Raw genomic sequence first — 24460 nt, 5'->3', positions numbered from 1 at the left:
GGGAGGGGAAACTGGGGGGGACTGAGGGGAGGATAACGTGGGGAGCGGCTGTGAGGGGACTGTGAGGGGGGCGTTGACAGGGCACATCCACAGTGGGACTGAGGGGAGACTGTGGGGGCTGACTGTGAGGGGGCAGCCGTGGGGGTGCTGAGGGGGGAACCCTGACAGGAGCAAGCAGGGGAGACTGAGGTGAGCGACTGGGGGACGCTGAGGAGGGGACCGAGGGGGAGGACGGGACGCTGCGAACGGGCAACCGTAGGGGTTCCGAATGGGGTCCCTGAGGAGGGCGAGCGCACCGGGACACCGAGGGAGGGGGGACCGCCGGTCCCGCCGCCGACGACCCGTCCCCTAACCCCTCCGCGGAGCAACTGAGGACGATCTCGTCTCTTTCCGGCGCCGCTCGCGCCTTTCCGGCGTCGGCGGGGGCGGAATAGGGGGGGCGTGCCCGGTGCGCGGTGACGCAAGGCGCAGGCCCCGCCCCGTCCCCGCCCCCATGGTCTCTGGAAAAGAGAAGAGAAAAAAAAACTTTTTTTTTTAATTGAGGAATCAACAGCCGCCATCTTGTCGCGGAGCCGGAGCGCGGCGCGAGCGGAGCGGGGCCGGGCCGGGCCGGGCCGGGGCAGCGGGGCCGCCCGCCGGGACACGGGCAGCCGCGCGGAGCGCCGCCGACGGGCAGAGGGGCTCGGGGCAGCGGGGCAGAGCCGGCCGGAGCCAACCGAGCGCCGCCGCCGGGACCGGGAGCCGCGGCCGCCGCCGCGCCGCGCTCATTGTTTTGGGGCGTTTTTGGGGTGTTTTCGGGTTTTTTCCGGTTTTTTGTGGTTTTTTTAAATTTTTTTTTTTCTCCCCCCTCCTCTTCCCACCCTCTCCCCCTCCTCCCTCCTCCTCCTCCTCCCCCCTCCCCCCCCCCCCCCCACCTCGGCCGCGGTTCGGCCGCGGGCGGGGCGGCGGGCGGGGGCCGCCGTGGGGCCGGGGCGAACCCCCCGGCGCGGAGGGGAGGGGACGGGGCGAGGTGGAGGGGAGTGTGTGTGTGTGTGTGTGCGGTGGGGGGGGGCGCTATGCTCCCCGAGTGACTGACTGAGCCGCCATCCGGGCACCTCCTCGGCGGCGGCGGCCGGGCGGGGGGAAGAGGCCGGGAGGAGCGAGGCCGGCAGGGAGGGGGCGCTGGGCTCTTCCCCACCCCGCCCCGAACCCTCCTCCCCTGCGGCCTGCTGCGGCGGCGGCGGCGGCCCGGCCCGGGTATGGGGGAACGGGGGCCGCCGCCGGTCGGGCACTGAGCGGCGCTGTTGCTCGACGGTGGGTTCCCCTTTGGAGGAACGGGGAGAGAGAGAGCTTCACCCCCCCTCAGACTCTCCCCCTCTCCAACGATTACCGGCTCGGCGGCCTCTCTTCGGACGGCCCAGCCGGCTACCATGGCGGAGAACTTACTCGACGGGCCGCCCAACCCCAAGCGAGCCAAGCTCAACTCGCCGGGCTTCTCCGCCAGCGATAGCACAGGTAAGGCCCGCGGGGCGGTGCGGGGGCGGGCGGGCCTCACCGGCGGTTCCCCCTTTCCCCCCCCCCCTCCCGCCTCCCCTCCGGCGGGCGGTCGGGCCCGACCGCCCGCCGGAGGGGAGGCGGGAGGGGGGGGAAAGGGGGAACCGCCCGCCCTGCCTCGGTTCCCGGCGGGGGTGGGAACCGGCCTGGCGAGGTGCCGGGAAAGGGGGGGGGGGGCGGGGGAAGGATCCCTCCCGGAGCGGTTGGGCCTCCTCCAGTCGAAGTTACCGGACGGGACCCGTACGCCAAGTACCGTCCCGGCTATAAATAGCGGTTGGGAGAGACGAGTTAAGGCCTTTTGAGTTGAATTTCCCTGTCCTCCATCATCAACCACCGCTTCGTTTTAATGGTGAAGGGATTGGAGGGATCCGCCTCGGCGTGGATGCTGGGGGTGCCCAGGTGAGCGGGGTGCGGGTAGGGAAGGAGAAGAACCCGGCCATCGGAAACACCGGCCGCCCTACTTCTGGAGGGGGTGGTCGGGGGTTCTGTCTCTGCTCCTTAAAACCCATATATCGCCCACAACTAAAAGCCCTATGCAGGCAGCCTCTTCCACTGTGCCCCTGCATGCGACACGCTACGGAATAAAAACTCCCTAATAGCCTATTAGTATTTCGCTTTCTTTTCTCTCCCCGCCTGTGACCCTGGTTTAAGGTGCTTGGCTCGAACTGTTCCGAGCATTTTTCCTTAAAAAGCAAATAATTTGCAGCTAATAATTTAAGTTGTGGGGTTGCTTGCATGATGAAATGCCCAGCAGGCTGGCAGTCGCTGCGACTTGTCTGTATGTCGCGTAGTGTCTTCGGCGTGCTTTTTTTTCAGTTGTAATGGCTTTGTAGATAATAAAACACATCAAAATTTCTCATTTCCAGCAAGCGCGTGCCCATTGTAAATACGCACGTGTGTGCTTAAGAGCATGTGTGCGTGTAGTGATGTCTTTCAATGTTCCAACTGTTTTAATCACTGAAACAGTGGTTTTATAGGAACGTGAAGTGTGTTGGACTTGCATTCCTGTTTTCAGAGATTAATGAATCTTGTTGAAGGGACAGTGATAAGTTAATCATGCTATGCCTGCTGTGTTTTTATAGACTGGAAAAATTGTTACTGTAATTGAGCTGATAAATTCTGTGGGTTTCTTCAGTTTGCTTAATCTGCGTTTTGGCAATAGCTTATCGATACTTCAGTCCTTTTGGAGTTTTTTTATGGAATCTTTTTCTTCTCAGCCTACAAATAAATGAAACATGCCAAAAAGAAACGGTATTGAGAGTAAGAATTGGCAGAGAATATCTAGGTGAGGTCTTGTCATTGAACTACGTTAATGCCTTTCGTGGAAGCGGCGGAATATCGTACGCAAGGCTGATATGCAAGTTGCTACAGAATGCACCACGGTAACTCAGGGAAAGCATAGTTTTTCTTTAATTCTTCAGCTAGACATTTTAGACGCTACTGGTAGCCAGTGAAAGATGTTTGAAGCGGTGTCTTTTTTTTTTTTTTTTTCTTTTTTGAAGTTCACTTGGTCTGTTCTGGAATGCTTCAGTCATAATTATGTCCTGTTCAGCAAGTTCTAATGCGTCTCGGTGAGCTCCGTGCAGTGCTAGATATGTAAACTCCAGCATCTGCGTAAAGTTTTGCACGGCTGAGGGGGCCTTTGGTCACCGGGGACAGCAAACCCCAGGTTGTATTTTGAACAAGTAGGAGTGTGTCCGTAGCATTCTGTCGTCATCCCAGTGTTCTTCAGGCAAGAATACCTCTCTGCTTGAGAGTGCAGGTAATGTTTGTGCGCTTAGAAGTGCTTTTTCCAAAAAAATCTCTTTAGGTTTGTTGTCAGCAGCTGATGCTGCTTGTTGAAAGATTGCTGAACGTTTCTGTGCATTGTAGCAGGCAATACAAACAGTTTGAGTAGCGATTGCTGGCAAATACCTGCTCCTGAACCTCAACCAGGCTGCTCCCTTGCACTGAGGCTTAAATGAAAAAGTTGTGTTGCAACCTGGAAAGTTGCCTTTGTGACCAGAGGTGCTTGGGGAGATGGGTTTGAGGCTTGCGCTGTGAACGAGCAGCAAGTTGTGTATTGGTTAACTGAATTGTAATTGCAGTCATAAACCCGTGCTGTTTGATGCTGCAGCTTGCGTGATTGGGACGTGCTTTAAAAGACGTTGCGTTAGGCCTGGTTGTGCATCTCTGTTGCTGAACAGTAAGGCTTCGAGCCTGCAAATGCTCGTAACTGAGCGTAGCGGTGCGGTGGCGAAGGGTCTGATGGCAGGCCTGAACGTTCGGCAGAAAGCAACTGCTCGTCCTTGTTTATATTTCACTTCATGCTTTGATGCGGTGATGTTAAGCAACTCCTTTTGTCAGGGTAAATTTTAGCTGCCTTTAATCTTTCTGATAAAAATAGCTCCTCAGCTTACCGGAGCAAAGTTTGTGCAATTGAAATTGGTCTACTTACTTTCTGAAAATACCACCTTTCCTGTTAAACTTAAGCAGCTAAATCAAATCTCTGGTCTCAGAGAAGGGAGGAGAGATGAAAGGATAACAGAAATGTGTACTGTGACCGTCGTTAAGTTTCACGATAGTCCCATTTTGCAGTTGCCCCGTTCCTCTTTGCATCAATAAGGAAGGTTAAGACTCGTGGCTGTTAACTTAGCTTGCTGTTGCTGTGCAGTATTGAACAAGCTGGCTCCTATTGTCCATGGGAAAGATCTTTTCCTTGTCTAGCCAGGTAGGAGTAGTGCTTTTGCCTAATTACTGCTTTATTAGATACACGATGTTTTTCATACCTGAGCATTTGTCTCCTCTATAACTGTTACGAGGCGTTCTCATCTAGTGTGCTGCAGAATAAACAAGGGACTCGTACAAAAAGTAGAATTACAGTAACTTTGGTTATGGCAGTGTATTATTTTAACGTTGAGTGTCGTGACTATTTTGTACGTTGCTGGCATTGGTCCTTCGGCAGAATGTACAGTGAACTGGCAGTGTTCTTGAGCTGGTCTTGGTCTGAACGCTGCGTGCAGATTGTGAAAAACATGCTTGAATGGAGCAGCAGCAAAGCTGGCGTTCCTCAGGTGCCCCTTCACCGTGGTTCTGCAGGTAGCTTGGTGGCGGTCTGTGTTGCATTGCAAGTAGTGCCTTTATCTGTATTTGTTACATACTCTGCAGCCTTCTGCTGTTGTAGAGCTATGCTAGTTCTAGAAACGACAAATCATAATTTGGGCCAAAGCAGAGGGTGTCCTTAATGGCGTTATGAGGTAATGAATTCCTAAAGTAGGTGAAGTTGGAAAGAAGGTGAGATGAGCGGCTTCAAAAGTCCATTAGAGCTGGATTTTCAGCTCATACTTTCTTGTGTGTGGGGCTTATTTGGTTGTTTTTTTTTTTTATTCCTCCACAACTTCAGATCATAAACAGATTAAGCAGTATGGCTGCTGCTGCAAAAGCTGCAAGCTGAGATCTCTGGTAGTTCACGTTTTCTGTATGGCCCAGTGTGTTAGCATCGCAGTGCCTGTATTTTAAAATTGGGAAAAGACTGGCCTTGTCGCACGTGCCTTTGTACGTGCCGAGATAAGTAGATCTCTGGCTAACTCCCAGCGAGCTACAGAACTTCGCAGAAGGGAGTTTGTGTCGATAGGCAGCCTGATTTGATCTTACTCTCCTGCCAAAAACCAGATAGGTGTATTTCAGTGGATTTAGTTTTTAGTTTTAAAAGAGGTGGACTACCTTTAAAACAAAGTAGCTTAAGAAGAGACAGCGAGGCTTTCTAAGCTTATGTTCACATACGTAGCTGAGACTTCAAACGGACTGACATCTCGGTGATCTAAAACCAGGCTTTGTGCGCGTGAAAGCATTAGTATGTGTGTTTTAGAAGGGTTCATTCCTGCGTAGTTGAAAAGTTTCATGGAAGCCTGTTTAATCGGTCTGCTCTTGTTTTATATGATATGTTCAAAACTTGAGTGTCATTTGTGCGCTGTGACAATAAGAACCGCTTTTATACACATGCTTTCTGCATCTCTCCTTGGAATAAGAAAAAGGGTAATTCCATTAAGTGAACAGACTTGGTTTTATAAGCAGAAAATTGGGGGAAGAAGTGCTTCTTCTGAAAAGATGTAGGTGAAGGAGTGCATGTAGTTGTAATTATTTCATGGGAATGTCCTTTGTTTTGTGGTACTTGCACCATAACTAGCTGGGATGGGAAAAAAAGTGGCATGGTATTTCATGGCTATATTGTTTCTTAAGACTTACCATATACATGTAATGATGGGGATGGTGGATGGGAGATGACGATGCCAAGCAAAAATGTTTACTTTGAGCTGTGTTAAGTTTGATACAAGCTGAATTTTTTTTTTTTTTTGCACCTTAAGCGACTGACCTGCATAACTTTATGCCTGCGGTTGTAATCTGGGACAAGAGATTTGGAAGATTAGAAATTGGCTCATTTATTGAGAGTCTAGTGCAGCTAATTCTTACCAATTCATGAAGCATTGCTGATAGCGGGTTATTGTATACTTTCTCATTGTTTGGGTTTTGTATAGATTTTTCCAAGGAGTTTGACGCTAACATCTGTGTGAGATGAAAAGTTGAGCAGATGATCTGCCAGCCTGATTTTTATGTGACAGTCTGCAGTCCTACAACTGTGCCCATTCCTTTTTTGAAATTCGTACTTTGAGTGATAATTGCATGTGTACTTGGGAGTTTATCAAATTGATTCCTTCCCCCTCCCATGACTTAAAATTAACTGGGTAAATCCTGTCTTGTGCTGTAGCATAGAGCTCCTGGAGAAGCCCTGCCAACAGCAGGCAGGAATAAAGGCTGTGCTCGGGGGGTCAGTCTTTGTTGTACCCCAGAGATCTCTTGATAGCTTGTGAAATGATTCCCAGTTTTCTGCTGCAGATTATTCACTTTCTATTCTGGCTGAACGTTCCTTGGAGTCATAGTCCAGTGCCATTAATTATTTCTACAGCAACACGCTGTGTTTCGCTATTATGTCTGCAACTTCACATTGAAAAAATCCACCTATTCTTGGTGTGTATTTTTATGAGAGAAATTGCTCTCTGTTGTTACCTGCTAATAGAGAAGAACATGAACAAAAATCTCACTCTATTAGCAAAATACTGCAGGTTAATGTGAAATCAGGGTGGAGGGGGTAGTTGACAAACAGGATTTGAAAAATTCTGGGGTTTGTTCTTATACAATGAAAAAGCATGTGGGATAGCTTAGAAATCTGACACTTCCACCCTAATTTGGTTTACACTTTCAAGAATTTTTGCTTTGTAAATCTTCCTTTTAACATATGTTATGTTTTCCATCTGTCTTCTCAGATGTCGAAGATACAGAGAGAACCTAAATCTTTTATTTGGAAAACTGTCTTTAATAGAGATGTCTCAACAAATACTATCAAATATTGTGCAGAATCATAGTGTGAATCAAAAGAAAACTGAAACTTCTATTATCGCTGGTAATTGGCAATCATAACTCAGAATCTAAATCTATACTGTAGATTTATCTATATAAGCATATACTCTTCAAAAGCTTTACCTCATCTTGCCTTTCCTCTTTTCTTATTCACCACCATTGAGAAATAAGGATCTTATTTGGAACATTGGATAAATACAGTATCTTTGATTTGCAATAACTTCTTGTGTGTGTATATATTTTTATTTATACATATGTAAGTCTGTAAAATAATCTGCTACTTCTCTGAGGGTCATCTTTAATGCTGTGGGAACTTCCTCAGGAAGACAGCGTTGTCAAAATGAATCGCTCTTTCTAGGTGATGTGCCTCCCAGTCGCATAGGTAGACATTATTTCATTGCCGCTGTTGGACACCTCTGAGGCAGACATAGGAGCTAGCTACTTTCTGTTGCACAGTGAGAAGGAAAATAGAATATTAGATTCTGACCCCTGTCTGTGTGTGTCACACCTGAAAAGCACGAGCTTCTCTCTCGCTCTGCCCAACTTTACTGCTGCCACTACTTTGATAGCTGTTTTAGTGGGTGTTGTTGATGACGTAGCTTCTGTGTCATCTCCTGTATAGTTTCATCTAATGGAGCAAAGAAACGTGGAAATTATGAAGAGACTTGAATTCAGTAAGTACTGAATGTAAATCTGTTTTGTAGTAGCTGTGAAGTTTTTTTCCTAAGGTTCATAAACTCCTTAAAGGAAAGTATTAATGAGAGTGATTCAGAACAGCCTCATCTCACTGGAATCAATGCTTTAAAGTAAAATAGATTTGTGAGGGCATTGGGTTTTTTGTATTCAGTCCGTTACGGTTGGAAGCTTTTTTTAGAGTGAAATACATAAAAATGATTAGTTTTAAGCGTATGTCTGCTGTTGCTTCCTTATGCATGTTTGGTTTATTTTGTGTTGTATGTTCTTGCACAGCTGAATTTGAGTTGCCAAGCAAATGACCCTTCACTTATAATTTGGTATCAGAAATAGGGAGGAAAAAGTGGCATTAAAACAAAGAGACGGAAACACACTTTTTGCAGCTATTATACATCATAAAGGAGAGACAAAACTTGCCTGTTTCCTAGTAATCTTGCATAACACTTTTTTTGCTTGTTTCATAATACTACTTCAAGTACATATTAATCATTTCTGGTTTAGTCTTTGCAGAGTAGGCCTGTTCTGTGCTGCTTTTACAGAAGGAGTGTAAAGGTGGGAACTTTCAGAGGAGGACTTGTGTAGCTGAAGGGAGTTTTGGAAGCAGCCTGAGCTAGAAGGCAATACTGAGCATGGAGTTCTTGCTGCCAATGCTGTCAGTCATTGTGGGGAGGATGGAAGACTGAACAATTTACAATCTGAAACAGCTTGCGTTGACCTATGTATTTAATAAGTCGTCTATGGCCAGAGAATGTCACAGTTAAAGTTTGTTTGTCGAGATAATTCACGTCTTTGTATGTTATCTTCTGATTTTGTTTCCAGATGTGCAGTGAGGGTGGCACAGCCTTAATGTGAAGCAGTGGCTCTGTCAGTTGTGTGAGCTAACTGAAGGCATTCGCATGCACTCTCTTTTGGTACAGATTGTGCATTTTATGCTGCCTTAAGCAAGTGCCCACTATTAATTACCGGATTCTCAGATGAGCAGGGTCATAGAAGGGTCATAAAAAAAAGGTCTTAATCTTCATCAGGATGATCTTGTGAATGAGAAGCTGATATTACCAGTGCGGTGGTGTCCCAGTCTATAGGCAGATTGCTTGCCTCCTCTTCCTTCTGTCCAGATTTCTGCTCTTATGGCAAAGAAAATTACTGAAGCCTTCTGGTCACTGAGTGTGTGTAGCCTGATTGCCCCATGCAATGTGACAGTAATCATGTCCGTGTTCTTGATGCTGCTGGGTAGGATTTAAAGTTAAGCGCAAGAGCAGACACAGCAATAGTGTCAAAATAGCGAAGACACCTTGGGAAACAATTAAGAAGAAGAATGGTTATGGAGAGGCTCTGTAGGACCAGAGGAGAGCAAAGTCAATCCATCATTTGCCATCCAGTGCTTCCAAGAATAGACCAGAGTGAGCACTCTTGTTGGGCTGCTTCTGCCACACGTTTTGGGGGTTATTTTGATTTTATTCCCCTCTGGCATCTGGGAAGAGATAAGAGACTAGCTTCTTATCTGAATGCGTTTTTCATATTTGTTTCTGTGTATTAACTTTGGTACCAGGTGCATTTAATGTGTCCTTATATACTACTTTGTTTTTAATAGTGGAACGTTCAAGTAACCTGTGATTTTTTTATTTTTTTATTTTTTTTTAAATGGAAGGGTGGTAGAAGTAGATCTGAAAACATGGATTATTCCTGAAAGAAGCTGTATCTTAGGTTTTTCTGGACTTTCAACACAGATTGTATTTTCATTATGAGCACAGCAAAAGAGAGATGGCAGAGACAGTTTGGATAAGTACAGTAGAGAGAAGCTTGAGGTTATGACGTTGTGATAACACAACGTGCAAGTGGAAAGAGAGGCTAGGAACTAAACTTGGCGTAATCAAGGAAGGATCCCAGTTTATAGCGCTCTCTCTTCAGGGAGGTGGGAAAGAAGCCGGGGGCAGAACAGTTGGTCTTTCTGTGTCGGGTAGTTGTTGTTATCACACGCAATAGTTGTGGTATAGGGGATATAGATAGATGCATTTTCCCCATCCTGACTTGTATGTCTGGTGTTCGGGCTGGTGTCAGGAGCAGTTTTAAAACTGAATCAATAATACTGGGAGTATTGCAGTAGAGGTTAGAAGAGAACTGATTCTTTTTCATTAGCTTCTTGATTTGTTTGCTCTGTGTAATGAGCTTCAGTTTTGAAAAGTCACTTAGTTGCTGAAGTCTTACAAAAATGGATTGGGGGAGATTTTAGAAGCTTGAAGCTACTTTAAGTTAACTAGATTCTAAGCTGATAGTGTCCCTTTTGGTTATTGGGATGCACAAAATGGATCTAATTTAATTGATTTTAAGAACTGTGTCGCTGCTTAGTTGCACGTCTGTACCCTGAATGGTATTCATTTTATGGAGAATCATGCTTTGCCAGAAGACAAGTTGCAAAGGAAGTGTGGTAGAACGAATACCTCCTTCTCAATCCCCCAACCCTAAAATCCCAGCCACAGGAAGGCAAGAGAAGGCAAATGTTACACCCATTTTCAAGAAAGGCTAAAAGGACAATACAGGTGAGTACGGACAGGTCAGCCTCCCTTCCACCACTGGGAAGATCATGGAGGAGCTGCAGTGAATTGAGTGAAGGGCTACCAAGGAGGTCAGGAGGCTGGAGCACTTGCCCTTTGAGAAGAGGCTGAGGGGCTGGGCTACAGACCCCCTGATGTCCCTTCCAACTGGAGTGACTGTGAGTCTGTAAGCAAGAGAGCACTGTGATAATTATTCCAATGAGTTTCCTAGAGGCAAGTACCTAGAATGCCTAAAGGTGAGGCTGGTTTCTGTGTATCGATATAGTTGAATTTTGACCAGTCCACTGACTTAGGAATGAGCAAACCAGACTGTGTTTCTTTCTCATCCCAAATGCAAGTAGTTCAAAAGATCAGGCAGAAAGAAATTTAGTTAAATATCCAAATCTCTTATTATGCAAGCCGTAGCTTGTTGGGACTCATGCAGATGCCTGCTATTGGAGCTCTCATTTCCCCCTCACCCCCCCCCCCCCAGCCACTAGGGTCTCCTTGGCCCGCCCAGGTCCCTCATCGCTGTCTTTCTCAGCCTGGTTGTTAAACATGTTCTGAAAGTGATGCTCTTCTGAAAGTCAAGGTCAGATGCACGTCAGTTTGCAATCTTTTTGTATGTCTCGTGAGGTTAAGACGCTAATGTAAAGTTTCCTTACTGGAATTTTTTTTTTTCTATGAATGTGTTGTTTAATTGCTCTAAAACATTAAAAGTGCTAATTGTCTTTTGTGAAACAATAAATTATAGAATCCTCAAACCTCGAAAGGAGGTTGGAATGGATGTGGTAATTGCTGACTGCACCAAACAGTATGGCTATTGAGTTGAGTTACCTGACATCGAATTTTAGGGAATGGCTGGAGCTCTGAACTGTTGAGGCTTTGTCTGCTGGGGTCTGGCATGATTGAAAGAAGCCTTACAAAACAAAATTGGGCTCACTGAAATGTAACAGCTATGTTGGCATGAAAGAAAGGCACAGTGAAAATACTGCTTGTGTACTGGGACTGCAGTGTGACTTCAGTGTCTGCTCTGTGGATGGGCAGTCAAAGTTTGTGACGGTAGAACTCCCAATCATGTTTTAAGTGGAGATTATGCTGTAAAAAATGAAACTGGATTTGATAGTTCTCCTCCTGCTTGCTGTGTGATATGTTTGAGATAATAAATCATGTAAAGAAATACCTTAGAATGTTTGTCACCTCTCCAAGCTGAACTAAAGGGAAAAAACACGGTGACATTGAAACAAGTTAATTGATTGAATATGTATATTAAGAAAGAGTCTCCTGATAACAGTTGCAAGTAGTCATACAGATGAAAATGTTCTGCCTTGAGAACGCAGCACAGGTTTTTTTGGGTTTTTTTTGTTTTGTTTTGTTTTTTTAATTCTGAGAAGGCTTGGAAGGAAACAGAACATCTTTTTTTATTCTGGTTGCTGAAAGTGTTGTCCAGGAAGGCAGAAAACTGTGACATTTAAGCTCATAAAACTGAAATTAGGAGAGAGTGTGTCTCAAGTGTGGTTATCTTCTATGTGTGAAAATAGCTGCTCAAAGAATGCAAAATTCTCAAATTGGAAAAGGAGGCCTTTGGAAAGAGTGGGGGTGTTGTAGTTGCCTAGTGCTTTTCCATCCCTTCCGAAAGACGTTATCTCTGTTTTTTGGCTCTCTCCTATTAAGAGGGCTCTTGGTTTTATGTAACAGAGGTAATGAAAGGTGTGAGGTTTAGGATAGGAAGTGCTGTGTTAGAGGCGAGATGCTACGAGGTGGGTCTCCGCAGCCTTAGTCAGCTCTACTGCTTCCTGAGCACTGAAATTAAGACGTATGTGCCTTATGACTTAAGGGAATCTATCCTCCTTTAAAATAAAGACCACTTTTTCTGTTCTGTTGCAGGCTAAGTAAGTGGCAGGTTTGAGAGACGGAGCAGGTACAAAGCTTGGTAATTGGAGCCTGACTCCTCAGTGTAGGTGTTTTTTGAGCACTGCTTCAGACAACTGTATGTAAAGGCAAAGGCATCTCTTGATTTTTAGACGCTTGGTAGCAGCCATGGACTTTGAGAAATAGTTGAAGCATTGAGAATGGGATCAATTATGCTCTTCTCGTGAGGATGGGCGAGACTGAGGTTACTTTTCATTTTGCTACCAGTAGAAATGGGCTGCATTCTTATTATGGCAGATTTGTATATGTGTATAAATATATTTATTATTTTTATAACTGCCAAGACAATCTCTTATCTTGATGGATGTGTTGCAGACATGGTCAAGTAGACTTTTGTTTTCTGTTGTATTTTATAACTGATGTAAAATGTGCCTCGTGTTGATGGTTTTAACGTACATGACTGATTAAAATATAAAAGCAGGAAGATTAATCATTGCCTGAACATTTGAATACTCAGGGAATTTTTACACGGCCACTGTGCTAAGCTGTTTACCTGCTTTTTATTTTCCTGCTGGCAGAGCTGTAAACTTTCCATGCCTACCCTTAATGTATAGCCTTCTTACAGGAGCTTAAGAGTGGTAGATTATTTTAGGTTTTAAGAGGCAGTATTCCCAAATGCGTTCTTCACTGTTTTTGTAAACTGCAAGAACGTTTCCAGTCCTTGGCTCTGGCAAGACTGTTAAGAGTCCAGCCAGCCAAACAAAAAAAATTGGAGCACTTACACTCCAGCATCCCATTTTGAAATACAACTGGAGAAAACTACTCTTCTTTTTTTAAGCCACAGCAACATCTTCCCCCTCCACATTTTGTCACTTCTCCTCTGCCCCTGGCCCCGCGTGTGCACGCTCACACACACAAAAATATCTATCTTTTGTTCATGAAATATTAACAATTTGCAGAAGCTTGGAAAAACACCGTTCATGGGATTCACAAAAGTTGTCTGAACAAGCACTGTAAACCTTGAACTTCCCAGCGAGACGGGATGACGAGAGCAGCTTAACAAAGGCGAAGCTTCAGCCACGGACCCTGTGTCACCACCCTTCGTGACGCGCAGGCAGATGGCTTTGGTTGTGCTCCAGGCTGCAGCCACCGCCGTCGGTGGCAGAGCCTGCCGGCGTGCGGGGAGAGGGGCTGCGCTGCAGGGACCTGGGCGCCGGGGGCTCGCTTCTGGCCAAACGGGGCTTGGTGCCGAAAACAAGCGATGGGGTTTTCATCAGAGGGGGGTTGGAGATTGGATGGAAGGTTAAAAATGGTGCAATCTCCGAAGAAGAAAAGTGGAACCAAAATATATGGGAAGGGACACAAATTGCAGCATAGTGAGTGTCAAGGAGTTGTGTGGGAAAGAGGAGGACAGATGAAGCCTTCGCCAGGAGGAAGGCACACCAGGAATTTCTGTAAAAGACAAGCTGAAAAAGTGAACTAAACAACTGAAGGGAAAGGCAGCAAGTAAGAGAGAAATTAAAAATACTTTAATGAACCTAGATAATGAAAATGTTAGTTTGTTACTTCCCTGCTTGAAAGGGAATAGGAGATCTGTTCCTGAGCTGTGGTGTGTTTTGTCGCAGCCAACGTCCTGCAAGCCTGGAAGGATTCTTCAGAGCTTTTTGACTTCAGTAGGTAATGATGGTAAGATGTAGGCCCCTAAAGGACATTCTGCTGTGAGCGCCTCAAAACAGGCAGAATTTAACATTTTTGTGTGTGTTTACTGTGACTGTTTATGTAGTTCACTGGTCATTGCAACACATCTGAAAACTTTTATTCATTTTTCTTCAGTTAGGTTGAATTGAAAATTTGAATGCCAATGAAATGCATTGTATTTAAATGTACTGAGATGTGTTGGTAATGCATCCTAGCTTTGTGATACAGGTTACGTGTTGTTTGATTTTTGTTGTTTCTTTTCAATGCAGTTAGTGTGGTCCAGGCTGTCACTTGCTGAACGATTTTATGCCACTTTTGCAACCTGAGTCTTGCACCAACTTTTTGTGGTAGAAGAGTGAATTAAACTTTAAAACAATGAAGCTTTTGGGATGCCCTTCCTTAGAAAAGAACTTTTGTTTGCTCTAGCCTGGAAAAAAATCTGGTTTGTGTATTGCTCACTGTGAGGGACTAGGGTTTTTCAGGGCTGGCTTTGTGGGGGCAAAATAAAGTTTTCACACACTTCTGTTATGTTACTGTAAAAAGTGGTTGTTTTAGATCACATCCTTGGACTAGAAAACTTTTCTGATGTGCTGCATGTTTGAACAGCCACTCTGATGGATTGAGGCTAGTCTGCTTACATGTTTATTAATACTACTGTGTGCACTTGTCCTTATGTCTTGAAATATATAACTTTCATTTTCACATGGAAGTACCTATATACAGTCAAGTAACTTTCTGTTTTTAGTTACATACCAAAATAACATTGTTACACAGATGCTGCTTATGATGTGCAATAAAATATTTTAGTGAACCTGAGTTGCTCCTTTTTAAAAAACAAAACAAAAAAACCTCACCACTTTTTATCAGTCTGGATGTTCCAGCCAGGCAGAGCAGTTCCTTCAAGTGGCTTAATGAAGATCTGATTCATTTATTTTGCTCATCTGGAGAGTGTGTGGATTACCTCTGTCAATATTTGGCATGATAAATGAGGGCTGGGCACTTAGAGAGCGATTTGAATTATTTGAGCTGTTCAGAGATCGAGAAGTGACTTGATTCAAGAGGCATTACGAGGAGAAAATGCTGAGTGCCTTTTGGGATCTTCTGAGGTAGTGGATCATGATACAAATCAATGACTAGAAACTGATATTGAATGTGTTTATATGTGAGACTGGGATCAAACTACTGAAGAAGTAGTTGTTGTCTTTTGATCAAGGTTCAAAGCCTAGCTGGAAGATGTTCTTTGGCCGTTTGCAAACATGACTTACGAGGTTGAGGTAGGATTGCTGGGTGAAATGCAGTGGCTTGGGATTACGTAGGAGGTTGGAGAAGGTGATTTAATCATTCTTTTGGGAGAGTAAATCAATAGGAAAAGAAAAATCTCTTGATATTTCTGCTGCCTTGTTTTAGCCAGAACAAGAGAAATTTAGGAGTTAGGTTAGATCATCGTATTTGTGCCACCTTAGTTTCTTAAGCTTGGTACAACGTTTTGTTGAAAGTCTTGTGAAAAAACTACTTATTGGCCAGTGCTCTACCCTGTATGGTTGTATGTGCACAGTATGTACCAACGACTATGCTTTCTGAAAGGCTCTGGAGTTCGTGTCGCAGGGATCCTTGCTTGCTTGCTGGTAATATTGAATCTTGGATAAAGATGTACCTTAATGCATGTCATTGTTTAAGACTACTACAAAGTAGTGTAGATGAATATTTTAGTTACTTGTTTGTCACGTTTTTCTCACCTGTGTTTCTGTTTTAACTTGTAGATTTTGGATCTTTGTTTGACTTGGAAAATGATCTTCCTGATGAGCTGATCCCCAATGGCGAGTTGGGCCTTTTAAACAGCAGTGGGAACCTTGTTCCAGATGCAGCTTCCAAACACAAGCAACTTTCCGAACTTCTAAGGGGAGGCAGCGGCTCTTCCTTAAACCCAGGAATTGGAAATGTGAACTCAAATAGCCCTGTCCAGCAGGCAGTTGGTAGTCAAGTTCAAGGGCAGCCGAACAGTGCTAATATCGGTAATCTGGGTGCTATGGGTAAGAGCCCTTTAAGCCAGGGAGACTCTTCTGCTTCAGGCCTGGCAAAGCAAGCAGCCAGCACCTCTGGACCTACCACACCTGCATCACAAACTCTGAACTCTCAAGCACAAAAACAAGTGGGGATGGTGACGAGCAGCCCTGCAACATCACAGACTGGACCTGGGATATGTATGAATACTAATTTCAGTCAGACACACCAGAGCCTTCTCAACAGTAATTCTGGTCACAGTTTAATGAATCAGCCTCAGCAAGGACAAGGGCAGGTAATGAATGGATCTCTTGGGGCAGCTGGAAGAGGAAGGGGAGCAGGAATGCAATATTCTGCCCCTGCCATGCAGGGGAATGCAGGCAGTGTGCTGGCAGAGACTTTAACCCAAGTATCTCCACAGATGGCTGGTCACACCGGACTGAACACAGCACAGACAGGAGCAATGACTAAAGTATGTACATATAATTTAATATATTCTATTTATTGCAGTTGTTTTCTCTCCGTACAGGTGTTCAGAAAATGTAGTAAGTTCTTTTCTGGAACAGAACTAAAGAATGCACTTTGAGTCTGTAGTTAACTGTTTCAGTCACCATGAAAGCAAGATAATTAAAACACTATTTCTCATGTAGTCAGAAATGAAAGCACTTGTTGAAAAGCACATCCTTGAAGTTAAAAGTTGGATAGTATCTTGGCAGGGTGAATTAGAAAAGAGTAGCGTACTCCTGCAAAAAGGAAGCAGCTGATTACTTCTGTGCACAATCTCAATTTAGCTGCCAGACAACAATATCTTCTAAAGCAACGTGAAAACTCTTAGAGCAATACTTGTAGATTGAAGGGAGAGGTGTAGCAATTGGTCTTCTTGTCAAGGACCACAGTCAACAGCTGTGCAGTGAATGTTTTTCAAATATAGAGGAACTGATCTGAAAACATCAAATTTCACATGGATTGCCAAGCTAATGCAAACTCTGTGAAAGTGAAGGGCGGTGTCTGGACAAGAAGTCTAATTCGGTGGCCATTGCAGATCGGGGTGGGGAATATATACACCTGGAAGTATCTGCCCCTGTCTTGGGGGACTGCTCTGGTCCCTGCTTGATATAGTCATTGCTTTTTAGTGCTTCATTTTCCAGGTGTGAGCTTAGAGAATTGTTTTGATTGCTGCTCCTCCTGTCTTTCAGTTGGATAGCAGTGTGCCTCATCTCTTGTCTGTGTTGCTTTGGTACGGTTCCTTCCTGAAATTTTGATGGCAAACCCACCATGTTCTGATATGTAGAACAAGACAATTTTTTATCTGTGATATCTTATCTATTCATACATCACTAGTCATTATCGTTGTAGTTTAACACGTAAATGTTAATTCATTGATGTGTTAGGAATCGTGGAAAAAAATTGCATTGCCTGACATAAAAGTGTATGTCGTTCTCTGAAGAAATGCTGACATTATTGTGGAGTACTGTGTAGTTAATTTTTTTAAAACAAAAAACATAAAAAGCATTCTCTCTGCAGTGAAGAGGATCCTTTTGCTTAAGGAAGAGGTGCTTGTGGTCTGAGTGAAGGTCATAGCACGTGAAAGTGGATATAGCTGTCTCCAGCCTCTGAATCGGCTAAATTTGTTGTGTGGAGTGGATTGGTCTGGACAGAAAGCAAATCAGCTTCTCTTTTGTCTGTCTTTGAAATGTGTGGGAAGAGTGACAAATTCTAATTAATCTGGCTTATTTCTATAAACTTATGGATATCTAAGTTATTAGGTGTAGATTTTTCCTAGCCACTACGCAGTTATGTGGTGAAACTACTAATTTTCTATGTGAACTAACTCAAGTAGAATTACCCCAAAGCAAAGGGACTTGCCTGAGGTCTTCATCTGATGGAGTATGTATGAACCTGGTGGGGGAGGTTCTGTGATGTCTTGGTTTATTTTAAACAAACCCACCCCTGGTGAGGAATAAGCCAGCACTCGGACAAATTCCATTTTTCAAGGTCTTAGCCTGATGCCAGCTTCAGATGGGATTCACCAGCTCAGGAAGGCAACCTGGACTTTTCTCAGTTAGCATATGTTCAAGAAGTAAAGTAAAAGTTAATTTGAACAAAGGATACATTGGAAAAGAATAGTGGAAGTATCCCTATTACATAAATCATTAGTTTGTCCCCATACGCAGTGCTGTGTTCAGCACTGGTGATGCATTTCGAAAAGATTAGAGCAAAATTAGTGCTTTCAGAAGTCCTTACACACAAAGTTGTTTGGAGAAACTGAAAAAGTAGGGCTGTTTAATGACAGAGCATAAGTGGTAAAATAGTGCTGCTGTGAAGGTGCTAGCATTTAAGAGAAAACAATTTTTAAAACTTGGGCAACTCATAAAAATAGAAAAGTTGGTGTTTTCCAGGGCTCCATCTCTTGTTGAACAAGGTGATGTTTAAAAGCATTGTGGGTTGTTTTTTTTAATGTTTTACTTTATTTACATCTTCATTTTCTCTTAATAAGAGAGCAAGTGAGCTCAATGTTTTACACAAATATTTTGTATTTCCATTTTGGAACAAATTACTTGCTCCCTGAATTTTCTTCTGACAAGCAGAAGCATTCTCTATTTTTGCCATTTTCCTTAGTAGGCATTTGAGGATTGGCATCCTTTTCCAGTCTCTTCCCATCCCCCAGTTTATTGTCCTAATAGGATTATCAGCCATGATTGTGTGTTAGCTTTTTCTCTTATTGATGTTCCAGTTGCGATGAAAGCTTTTAAGAAAAATAAAGAAACACTTCAGTGAGTTTGTCTGTTCTTCTGAAACTGAAATTTCTGCTGAAGGAGAATGTGGGTTAGTTTGTTTTTTCACCTCCTGTTCCCTGATGTTTACCACTTAATGTATACAGCTTAAAAGATTTGAAGAGCAGCAATAAAAGTGGTGAGGCAGCTGATCTACCTAATAGTGAATGTGCCTAACTTGACCTAACGGCTTAAAATGTAGCTGCCATCATGCTTGAAGAACTGTATCAAGGCTGGAAGGAAATTCTCTAGATGGTGACTGTAGCAATATATCCTAAGGGAAAGAAAGAGATGTGAAATACAAATGCAGAAAAAAATCTATAAGACCTTTTTAAACCAAGATTTTCTCATTATGTTTAAAATAAGTGATGTGCATCACTGATTAACCTCATTCAGGTATGGCTCAGAAGCCCATTTTTCTCAATTCAATGTGTTTATATGCAGTGTGTAGCACTCATGACCCTTTATGGTTTGGGACCAGTTTTGTTGGGCAAGACCTTGCTTCCTTGATGGTTTGTTGTAATCTTTTTTTAGTAAATGACTAATCAAGGGAAGTCCAGTGCTTTTTCTGCTTTTTCTTTCTTGTGGTATGTTTTTATAAGCATTCTTTCTAGTAAGAGAAAAAGGGGGGGGGGGGGAGGTCCAGAATCTGATCCCTTCACCTGCTCTCAGAAATAACTGGGCTTCATTTCATCTGAGCATCATAAGCCAATACTGTTAATTTTGAGCTGGACTTGCCATTTTAAGGCAGCTCTTGAAAGAAGGAAAAGTACACCAGAAATGAGCATGGTAACTGAAGCTCATGGTGCATGTGCTTGCATAAGCCGAAGGTGGCAGGTAAACCTTACCCCTAAACAATTTAAAAGGGAATGAAAAATAACTGATTCTCAATGTCAGAGGGCCATAAGGTGCAGACATCAAGACAAATGTTTTTCCATTGGCAGGGAGAGGTTAAAGCAAAATACTTCCTCAATCTGTAGAGACATGAGCAAAGGATTTCATATGATCCTCTGGAAGAAGCAACCTGTCAATACAAGTTAAACAATAGCTATTAAAGTCATAGTCGTATTTTCTTGGGAGTACATAGGATGTTCTTGATAGCCTAGAATATTTTTGGAAATAGGGAGTAGAGTAGTGCCTGAGAAGGTTTTGTGAATTAAAGATACAACAACTTACTATAGCAAGGATTTGAATTCTTCATTGGCTGTGACTGTGCAATTTGCATAGTCAGGTTTATTTAGAGCACCTGCTTTGTGATTTTGACTTGTCTGAGGTCATCTGGAAACCTTTCCTGTATGCTACTGTATATATTTCTGCTCCATTCACTACCAGACTCCTTTCCTGTAACAATTTTTCTTGTAACTGTGGCATTGTGGCCCTGGTTTCTTGGACAACACTACAAGGATCACTTTCATTTGATTGGGTTGAAGTTCTTTAAGAAATCTGCTTAAAAGAGCAGAAGGATTCTTCTTTGAACAACTATCACTTGGCGGGGGTAGAGGAACAGATCATCTTGTCACAGTAATTTCCAGTAGTAGCAGAATTGTCCTTTTGTGTTGCAACATGTTTTTTTGGTAAAGTCCATTAAGTCTAGAAAACGTGTTCAAACAATCTAGAAAATCTTTTTAAATTAGTTGTTTTTTTAAGATTGTTGGTTGTCAAACACGTTAAGCAGTAGCAAAGCTAAGCAGATGGTCTATTGCTTCCATAGAAATGAGCACTTCATTGCAAGCATGCTCTGTGCCTAATACTCTCCTGTTGCTGTGAGAGTTCATCTTTTTCAAATGAGGGAGATGAAGCTTTCATAGTTCATTGTGGCTGGCAAGAGCTTAAAGTTGTGTTTCTGTAGATTAGATGTTATGTAGTCTCTTGCTGAGATGCATTCTCCTCGTCCTAATACTGCTATCAAAGCTTGTGGAAACTCAGAAGAAAATTTTGGGAAGTTCCCATTTATTTTGTATGGTTCTCAAACTTCCTTTTTGCACTCCGTTAAGAGTTTTGGACAGTGATTCACCTAATTGGTACTTTTGCTCTTTCCCTTAAGAAGTCGTAAGGTCCCACTGAGATGAGTAGGACTCCTGAGTGTTCTTTTTCATGTGTTTCCAAGGTGTAATGCCTCCTTATACAGTTCTGAAAAGGTGATTCCTTTTACTTCAGTAACTTCAGAGCCGTGTCACTCCGGTAAGGATATGCTGGTACCCGGCAGCAGAAACTTAAGAAAAAATCCTGGAGTTGTATGTGGCTGATGATCTGCAGAAGCCATTGCTTTTAAGCTGCAGTGAAACTACAGCTTAGTGGGGGTTCCTTTCAAAGTGTTTTTCTCTATAGAACTAGTAAACCTACCTCAAGGTTAGTTTTCTTTCTGAAAGGTGCAGTTTAATCAAACATGTTATTGGGCTCTGTATGCCCCAGAAAAGGATGTAATTGTTTGGTCAGATCTTAGTCTGAATCTATAAAGAGATCAGGAGAAAATGGTCTTTTATTTTCATACCTAGTTATGAGGATTACAATGTTATTGGTTTTTTGTAAAATGCCTTTTCAAGATTGTAGATTTTAAGTAACCTCATTCTACATATTTTGAAAACTCTAAAGGAAAATATTTGTATTGATATAAGCTAGAACCTGCCTGACAGGGAGAAGCTGATAGAGAAGTTGATCTGGCTGGCAGATCTTCCAATGTAGTATTTCAGGAGGTGATCTGGTAGTAATGAGTTTAGATACAGACTTCCAAGTGCTGTGTGCAATTGATGAGTTTTCCTCACCTGTGTATGTATGCATTTAAGCCCCACTGGAAGTTCCTACCAGTAGTAGGATTGACATAAAAAATCTTAAACAGGTTCAAAATAATTACTAACTGTGCAAAACCAGATCTGTTATGCTGGATTTTTGCGTATGAGTTCAGAAGAGTTTTTTCTCTTAACTGTATTGGCCTAGTTTGTTTGAATAGTGCATGTTTTCAACTTCGTTTTAGTCAAAATAGCCACATGGCAGTGCCTGTTGCAGTAGGAGAAGTTTCAGATTAAAGAGGAGGAGAAACTCTTACAAGAAGTGAACTTCAGAAAACAGTAAAACCATTTTTTGTGTCTACCAAGAGAATAACTAGTTGTCTCTCTCTTTTTATGGTTGAGCTATAAAAGAACTGGATTCTGTTATTTGTTGTTTCTAGTCTGGGTGTATATAGAATACATGTGCCTTTGACAAGCACATTCACAGTTTTGCTCCCTGTTGTTGTTGACTGAGCGGTGTTTTGGTGTTGGATATTAATCTTGAGTAAATTTAATAAGATAATGAACTACATTAAAGAGCAAGAATTCTGATATAAGACTTAAATTGTGTATGTAGTTATGTTACTTGACTTGGTGTTTTGAGGAATCTGTAGTAAGGAAAATTTGTGATGAGAAAAAATGAAGCAAACTGTTTAAACAGATTACCCAGTTGATATTGCTGAGTACCAGATTTAGATATGCTTGCTGATTGTGAATTAAGTCAGGTGAAGATGTTCTCATTCCTTTGCAGTTTTGTGTGTTTTGGCAAACTGCTGGTGCTGTTTGTTTCTCTGGTGACTCTCAATCTGTCTGAATCTGCCTGAATTGTTTTAATGTGACTTGCAGTTAATTTGCTTCTCATCGTCTTAAGTTGTCCGTACGAGGCTGCCAAGCTGTCTCCTAGCAGGCCATGCCTCTGGCAAACACAAGTAGCCAGTCCAAATTGTATTCCAAATAATGCTGCTTCCCAGTTTCAGGGGACTCTTAATAATGTTACAGACTTGACCATAGTTACTTGGTTCTCTGCTGAATAACTATCACCAAAACAGCATTTTTATTGAGGAGACATATGTGTTTTTATAATAATACAAACAGAAGAAGGATATAAATATATAGAGACACGTAACAGCAAAACTCACTGACTCGTAGTAAAATTAAAATATCTGTAACACAGTTTTGTTTTGAAACATGACCATGCAAAGTGGTACTCCATAGATGAGTTTACTCTGATATATTGAAGAGATTTGGTGACTGAAGAAGCTCACTTACCACAACTATGACTCCTGGCACCTGAAATTGAGTTGTTTCCTATTTCTAGTACATGAGTTACATTTCATTTGCAGTTGTGCAATGTCATTGAAGATCTTTGAAGCGATAGTCACTTGGCTTCTATCTTCTGCTTATGCTTACACAGGTATCTAGGTTCAGTTTGGCTCTGGTGCTGCAAGGTAGATGCTGCCAGAAACAGGACGGCCTTCATGGGGGCAGACCACTACTTGGTTTCCCCTCCTTCTGCTTCCAACTCGGGCAGTTAAAAAGCCTGTCTCTGTTAACTTGCATTGACTTATCATCCAGCTGGCAAAAATGAAGTGTTTATGGTATCTTTCAGAGTAGAGTTGTGTCATTATCTTCTACTGTGGTAACACAACACAAACGTTAAGGGTTTTGTCACTAACTATAAATCATACTGGTTACTGTCTTGTAATTCTTCAATTTTTGTTATTGGAATGGGGTTTATTTCTAAGTAGTATATCTGAAAGAAGATTTTGGAAGTGAAACTAACGGATCCACCGGTTCTTTTGGAAGCCACAGATTAAAAGCAAGATTTCCAGTGTTGTTTCAGAAGGTCTATTAAAATGACAAAAACTTTCAAGTCCTTACTAACAGATGTGACTGAAATTATTTCTTTCTAGTTTGTAGACTGTTTTCACGTATCTTCCTGCTGCTGTTCGTAGTTTGGTTTTTTTAATACGCAGGTAGAAAATGACTCAGATGTTGAGAGGGAGGGAAACCTGCCAGCTTAAATGTTGGTGTGTAGAAGTTACGAAATGCCTGGTTACTTCAGTCAGAAGGAAATGTCTTTGTTGTAGTAATTTTCTTAATAGACTCCGATCATGCATATAGATACTATTTCACAGGAGCATTTCTGATGACAAGACCTTCTAGCAGGTCTCAAAACTTCTCCTTACTTAAAAGATAAACTTCGTATTTGTACTTGACAATGGGCTGTGATTATATTGGGAATCCTGTAATTGGAAGTACGTACAGAAATGTGTCAAAGCAGACGGTATTGTGGTCTGAAAACTAAATGCTGGTGGTCTGTTTCCTTAGAAAAAAGCCAACGTAGGAAACTTGGGAAATTATGTATAGCATGATAGACCATGTCAACCTACCTAAGAAATGGATCAGGAGTGGAAAAGCAGTGAGAGGAGGCGATTCTCCTTCTCTGGCTTCCACAAGTGAAAAACACTTTGTTGAAGTACAGATGGGACACCTGCCATCAGACAAAAAATAACATTATGTTTGAAAGTTGCTCTTTGGAGTTTTGAAATCCCCTCACTTAGCTAGGGGGTTGAAATTTCAATACAAGAGGCTACTCAGGGCATGCCCAAGTCTACTTTATAGTGGGCAGGCTATTTTTCACCTTTATTTAAAGATTAACTTTTAAACTAGAAAAGACGTTTCAATACACAGTTTCCCCCTGCATCTCAGAAAAAATCCTGAATTCTTATTGATGCAATTGCTAGTTTACTTTGCAGGGCTGAGTATAAGGAATGGCAAAATATAATAGCATTTTCCTTTCTTCTTGTGAATGTTTGGAGGAAATACCTGTTGTTTTTTGTTTGGAAGCTTAAGTCCATTTGTGTGTAGCATTCATAGACAGTTTGACTGCTGCAACTTTGTCCGTCAGCTTTGAATGGCCCATGCTCATTTCTCCTCCCCACCCTCCTCCTTCTTGCCACTACAGTAAAGAGTATTTACTCCAGAAATTACTGTGACTGGGAAGGGAAGTGGCATACTAAGCTTATCGTTTGTATATTAACTGTTTATGTGTAATCCAAGCAATGGCTTTAATTTTAAGGCCAGAAATACTTTGTAGAAGTGAGATTTAGATGAATGAGGACTTCAGATGATTTTTGATCATGTGATGCTACAAAAACTACCTCTAAGTAGCATCTGGAAATATTAGTACTTACAT

At 42.7% G+C, this 24460-nt stretch overlaps 1 protein-coding gene across 6 annotated transcripts in view; it reads left to right on the top strand.

Annotated features, from left to right (window-relative positions):
* The first annotated feature begins 1280 nt into the window (after positions 1-1280).
* The window catches only part of CREBBP (CREB binding protein), a 94678-nt gene continuing 71498 nt past the window's right edge, over positions 1281-24460 (top strand). For 3 of the 6 annotated variants that reach the window (XM_050906331.1, XM_050906333.1, XM_050906330.1), the window contains exons 1-3: positions 1281-1494; positions 15482-16017; positions 16144-16194. In XM_050906331.1, the coding sequence (XP_050762288.1) occupies positions 1410-1494; positions 15482-16017; positions 16144-16194 (672 nt within the window). In that variant the 5' untranslated portion in view covers positions 1281-1409. Of the gene's footprint in view, positions 1495-15481; positions 16195-24460 lie in introns of all 6 variants that reach the window. The other 3 variants (XM_050906332.1, XM_050906329.1, XM_050906328.1) reach the window with 1 other exon arrangement.

Source organism: Gymnogyps californianus, chromosome 15 (assembly GCF_018139145.2).
Source record: "Gymnogyps californianus isolate 813 chromosome 15, ASM1813914v2, whole genome shotgun sequence".
Classification (NCBI taxonomy): Eukaryota; Metazoa; Chordata; class Aves; order Accipitriformes; family Cathartidae; genus Gymnogyps; species Gymnogyps californianus.
Note: the sequence above shows the minus strand (reverse complement) of the source record. Positions and strands in the feature narration are given on the sequence as shown.